A 6,754-nucleotide genomic window follows, 5' to 3' on the forward strand; every position below is an offset into this window, starting at 1 on the left:
GACAAATTGCAGATTCGTGTCCCATATTTCTCATTAATTTTATACAATTGCTTATGTCAGCTTTCTTTTTAACCAAGAAAATTCTGCTCAATTTATATTTGCAGAGAAACTAGACCAACATATTCCTAGATATTCATCGCTTCACGCAAAAAAAAATATTATAATATACAGTAGACTAAAATTCATGGCAATATTATGACAAGTTACGTCCCTTGGGACATTCAAGATGGCCGACATGTCGCCTTATGTCGATTTATAATCTGTTACACAAATCCTTAATGTATCGTCATAGGAATAGTCTTCATCTTCAAGTCTCTAGCACTATAACGATCTGGTTATCATGAAGGATTTTTTCGATGATCGCGACTATTGTCAAACCATATACGTTTCCCATTATCCAGACTTACACACATTACATTTGTAATTATAAAGGTCATATGGATAATCGAGTATTTCAAATTATTGTCAAAGGACAGTCAGGGTTAAAACCTGTTGATGAAAGACTAGGATAATCTGATCCCATAAGGTCTTACTGTCTTCATGTCGTGAAGCTCTGTCGGTTTGTTTTCAAAGTTTCATAAGACAATTTTATTCCAGAATATGAAACTGGTTTAATGTAAAACCAGTTCGATGAAACCAAACCGATATTTCCCACTTGAACCAAGACGCCCTTTCAAACAAGCGACATATTTGTCCATGGATATGAACTATTTGTTTTGCCTTTTGTGTGTCTTCAAAAGCACTTTAAAACCTTTGCTCTGTTTGTTCCGGAAGATGAGCGACCATATGAAGTGTGCTTCAGTAGCATGAGTATTGATCAGACAAAAGACATTTTGTTCTTTGAAATTATTGTCGATTTCATCCTTGACACTCGAATGATTTCCGAAATTAGCCTGATTCCGTGGTTGATAAATTACTCATGTAAAACACTCATGTAAATGTAAAGCACTAGACTGAAGATAAATGGATGGGACTGGATGGGAGGAGATGGGATAGAGACAGATAAGGATTAAGGATAGGATATAGGATAGTACATAAATAGGATTGGATAAGATATGACATAGATAGGATATGATAGGACATAAATAGGGTCGGGTACGATTGGATGAAGGAACGAAGAAGGAACCAACAAGGGAATTAATGAATGAATAGATAGATGGATGAACGAGCGCATGAATGAATGTTAGAACGAACAAACGAACGCATGAATGAATAAATGAATGAATGAATGTCCTTAAGGTCAGGATCAGCAAGTTTTTCTACCAATCGTTATCAAATAGCTTATATACATTGAAACAACGAAAGACAAAGAACCAGATCGGGAAATAAACAAATGAATTAATAAAGAAAAGAATAATCCTGTTTTTTACAATTATTATTATCCTTAATATACAATTAACCTGAACTGGATAACACAGTCTATATAATAATCAATAGTATTTCAATATCTGGTTAATCGAAGATAAATCTATTGTCTTTTCATCGATTTGTATTAAAATATTAACAGTAAAAAATAATGAAAAATAAAAAAAATCGTTGCCATTGTTATCAGTAGTTACAGTTGTAGTATGAGGTTTTTATATTTTGTATAATTTTATACCAAATCTTTATAAATACGCACGTGCTTTTAACTTTAGCAGGTGCTCGGAATTCAAAATGCGGGAGGAGTTTGAAATCAAGGTAAGAAAATGTTCTTAGATCAAGTTTCGAACCTCTATTGAGTTTGGGATCAACTATGGTGGGTGATATTTGTCAGGACATGCTCACCCTTCTTGAACACCTGATACGACTTTGTGATTGGAATTGTCAACTCGACATCCCTTTGTAGTATACTCATAAACTCGTGTTTATATGTTATATTTATTGTAACCTTAGAGTTTTGTTTTCGTAGTAATGCCAATCCCAAATCCTATGAACTCATAACAAATGGAATTTAAAATGCAGATGGACTTTGAGATCAAGGGAGGGGAATCTTCTTAGATCAGGTTCGAGTCTGTTAGCACCTTTTGTAACATTAAATTTCGTGGAAGAGAGGGATTCTCCCAAAGGTACAAGCAATATGGAAGAGAAACTTCATTAAGAAATTGGAAGAGATGGTCTAGATCGGCTTGGTTGTTTTCTTGTGTTTATCTCCGTTGTATTCGTTGTATATCTCTTTACAGTACGGGGTTGATTCCATTCCGCCTAATGGGGATAGGCACAGAAACTGCATTGGGAAATTGGAAGAGAAGGTACTGGCGTTTCTTTGAATCATTTGATCAAGGGACCGAGTAGGGGCCATAGAATTGTCAAAGGGGGCAAATAGCACCAGACGTTTAAGAACTCTGGGGTTCATGCCCCTCAACCCCCCCCCCCTCTGGTCCCCATACAAACGTCACTGAGAGGTGGTCTAGAGAAGGCAATTGTAATAGTGTAGTTTAACTGCAATACAGCTAAGTGTGATGAATTTAATATTACTCTGAAATTGTTCTGAAGTTTGCCAGGAGACTTAGAAATTATGATTGGTGGCGAATTGTCACCAGAGAGAAGTCCCAAGTGGGTGATGAACGAACACTTAGCGTTAAGTGTTAGGCTTCACACCATCATCGGGCAATGACGGACGGTGTTTGTGTCCTGACCACAGGGACTCGTAAGTACTTAATAATATAACTTGAACGTCGTACCCCGTTGTCGCTGGATTGTCAACTCGGCTACTGGCATGCTCCCGATTTTGTCATGTTTTGGACGAGATTTTGTGTATCTGGAATTGTTTTACTTGTACGGTCTTTTAATACTTCTTATTCAAGGAACAGGGAACAGGAAGGGGAAAAGTGCAATTCCTGGGTATTATTCCTTCAGATCAACTTTAAAAGTTTAATGGGCGTTTCTTCTGTTCTGTTGTTTTTATTTGATATATTGAAAAGCAAAGTCGTTCTGGAACGGTCTTCTATTCAAGTCGAAAAAACAGAAATAGAACTAATCTAAGAAGGTGCGAAACGATTCCACCGCTAATTCAATCAACTACACATGAATTGATGACGTTAACACATATTTCGCTCTCGTCATATCTCGAGAGATTTAACGAGACAAAGTTGTAAATTAGAACCAGAATATTATTATGAAGTTATTAAAAACAATTTGAAGGTGAAGAACTTTGGAATTGTTTGATTTTATTAGTCTGTTCTTGGTGGTAGGTGGTACGGTAGCGACCTGCTGAAGACATTCAGGCTATTAAAGAAGCACGGACTGTCCAACTTAGAGCGTATACAGACGACATCCTAAGGTTAAGCCAAACATTAGTCGTTCAGTTACGACCATAACTACTGTTTCTTGAAATTTAAGGATATTTTTCAAAGGTAAGAAAGGGCTTATGTTTTTTTACATATATGCTAGCGGTGGGGCCCCCAAAGAAGTTGGGCTCGTGGATGTGGTTCAACCAGTCCCTGTGGTAGTTGAGCTACTGACAGCAGTCCTCGTTCTGTAAACAGTATTCCAGATAACTAAATAACAGTGTTGTTGAGTACATTGAGCTATTTGTGACCAATGATCCAAAGCGGAACTTCTCAATTTCAATGTTGTCTAAATTATTTATGGCCTCATACGATAATCGTTTTTCTTGAGTTCTTCGTGATTAGTTCTATGGTTTCAAAAGAGGTTTTCAGTGTATTTCTGTGCATTTATTTACATACGGCCACAGCTAATAGAAGTAGTAAAAAATTTGTCCATATTGTACGAAATAGAACCAAATTCCCGGGCCAAGTCAGAAACAAAAACGTAACGTAAAACCCCGTTTAACTTCCAGTTCAAACCTGAATGCGAGGTATCCAATATCAAAAGAAGACTGATATAATGATACAGGAAAACATTTTAATTATTCATCAGTAAATGACTTAACAACATCCATTAATTACAACAATATTTTTTTCACCCAAGCCCTGTTCTCACTATAGCTTTTATTACATTGCGTGGATAGAAACAACAACGTGACCTCCCCAAGCCCAGTGCGCACTATAGCATTTTGCATCGCGTGGATGGAAACCACAAAATCGTCGCTGACAATGTTTGACAAGAGCTCCCCTTATTTTCATCGCGTGGATGGAAACCATTATGTAACCTCCCCAAGCCCACAAAATCGTCATTGAAAATGTTAAAAGAGAGCCCCCCTTATGTTTATGTTTTCCACTAAGGTACGATTGGTTAAATGGATGGAGAACGTGTCCCTTTAAACGACCCTTCGAAGCACAAGAAAAGCTTTTAAGTTCTAGTCGTCTAGAGGGAAATCTTTAAGTCAAAATATAATACTCGTATATGACAGAGATTTCCTTTTCGGAACTAACAAAATGGTGGAACATCAGATGACAGAATCTGTGGTGTACGTCATCGATTTTTGTGACACTTTTACCCGCCCATCATGAAAGACCAACAGAAGTTGGAGATACTCCGAGTGTGGACTGTGTCATCAGTATTTGTGACAATTTTAAGCTCCTTATAATCATCAAAGGCTTTCGGTGCTCTGTTGAGGATTGTATGTTCATGTAGATCTATTCGGATTCAGGTACTGGATTAGGAAATTAATGTGTTGTACTGTGGTTTTTAGAGTGGTATTGCGAATATAGAACGCTGGTAATCGGATTAAAGTGGCCCTCACACAATAGCGATCATCCGTTGCGTATGGTTGCAAAAAAGAATAGCGGTCATACGTTTCAAACACACTCTCATAGAGCCGCAAGGCAAGACGGTTAAAATTGGTCAAAGTAATCAAGGATTTACGCCATCATTTTTTTATTTTTTCAGGGACGGAAGAAGGACAAAGAGATGGATTCAGGTAAGATTGTTTTTTTTTAAATAAACTCTTTTCAATGAATTGGATGATACCAAAAATTACCAAAAAATAGAGATTTACACCCGGTGTTTCACTATTTCAGAAATCCGAGAATTGTTTCGTATTTTTGACAAGAATCACGACAATACGATATCGTCGAATGAGCTGGGGAAAGTGTTGAAATGTATGGGTATGCAGATGTCGGATGAGGAAATCGGGATGTATATGGAGGAGTTGGATAAAGAGGGTAAGTGATCCTCATATCGTCTGATACTGTGAAAGCATCATCATATCACATGTGATCAACGATCTCCGTCTTATACCTTGATTGTGACAGCCACCTTTCAGCCAAACCTAACATTCAACTTATGAATGATTCTTCTTGTAGGTAGTGGACGAATAGAGTATCGCGAATTCCACAGTTTTATGCAAGAGGAACTAAAGAAGGCGGAAGATCCCGCCCATAGAGAACAAGCAGTCCGTAGTGCCTTCAAGGTGTTCGATAAGGAATCGGATGGACTGATAGAGCTCTCGGAGTTCAAGTCGACCATGAAGACGCTGGGGGAGCCGTTGACAGACGAAGAACTGGACGATATGCTTAAAATTGTGAACGTTACGGAAGATGGAAAGATCAATTATGAAGGTAAGCTGCCATTTGGATACTTTAATGGGGAAGGACTGTAGCTCAGAGTGTCGGAATCCTGACGTCATTTGCTTAGTTATGTCAACTGATTAGTGGTCGTTGGTTACGATCTCGATCTTCATGTGAAAGTCTTTTGTATCAGCTCAGAGTTCAATCGGAACGATGAAACTGTTCCTCTTGTGAATTCCAGAGAACTGTCATGCGCTATGTAATTTCAGTAATCCTTGGACAACGGCAAAAGAGACACGCTGTTCTAGTTCTGTTTTTGTATTCTTCCAAAGCAATGAAAAGGGTGACTGAAAATGAAAGGGGGGTTACTCTGAAGATGTTTACTTTCCTTTCAGAATTTATCAAAGTATGGTTGACTGAAAGACCCAGATCAAAAGTTAAAGAATGACGTCATCAAAATCAGTGCTTCTCGTAAAAATTTATGGTGCTGCTGACTGGTTGTTTTTGCTCAAATTTCTGTAGTCGGCCATCTCCAGACCTATGAAGATATGGAAGCCGTTTTCTTTAATTTAATGTGGCCTTTGTGTATGGTAAAGAATTGGATTGGGATTCAGAACGTTATCTGAGTGTGTACTCCGCCGAGTGAAAACTGCAACAATGTATCATAAGTGCTCATCACAAATTTTAATCTACACGTGTTTGCCATATTTTATCACATTTTCTGCACAGTTTGATACAATAACGAGCTTGCCTCAAGGGAACATAATCAAAATCGAATTTCATGATCCAAAGTCATTTTTTAATGATTTTGGTTCTAGATCTTAAATAACTTATTGGCCAATCACTATTCAATCTGAGTCTATTAACCAATCAGACGACAGTGTTTAACAGTACGGGGATGGTTGTTAGAAGCCGTACTTTAAAGATGATCGTCAAGAAATATGATTGGTTGATACTACGGTGCAGCTGCAATGGGAATTCTGAATGCTAATTTTCACAGTTATCTAAAATTAGAAGCCTTCTTGAACATGTTCATACGTACCATGATATTATGGCGCATAAATGATGAATATTGTACCAAGTTAGATATAAAGGGGCCTTCACACCATAGTGATTACCTATTGCGTGTGGTAGCGAATAAGAACAGTGGTTATAAGTTTCGAACGCCCCCACATGCAACTGGGTTGTGAGTTGCGTTAGGTTCTCATGACTACTATTATTATTAGCAACCAAACACAACTAGTAATCACTATAGTGTAAGGGCACCCTGTAAGATATAGGTTTATCTAGATTGTATATTTATTTTAGAGTGAAATCTTGCCTTTAATGTGTTCTATGCTTCTCAGTTTAGAAAAAAAAAT

At 37.6% G+C, this 6,754-nt stretch overlaps 1 protein-coding gene across 1 annotated transcript; it reads left to right on the forward strand.

The window, feature by feature from the left end:
• Positions 1 to 4,897: 4,897 nt before the first annotated feature.
• LOTGIDRAFT_137402 (hypothetical protein) lies at positions 4,898 to 5,485 on the forward strand (the record flags this gene model as incomplete). Its single annotated transcript, XM_009047662.1, has 2 exons — positions 4,898 to 5,052; positions 5,194 to 5,485. Coding segments are annotated over 2 exons (447 nt in total), but the record flags the coding sequence as incomplete, so codon positions are not given.
• Positions 5,486 to 6,754: the final 1,269 nt, after the last annotated feature.

This window comes from Lottia gigantea (genome assembly GCF_000327385.1).
Source record: "Lottia gigantea unplaced genomic scaffold LOTGIsca_115, whole genome shotgun sequence".
NCBI classification, from domain to species: Eukaryota; Metazoa; Mollusca; class Gastropoda; family Lottiidae; genus Lottia; species Lottia gigantea.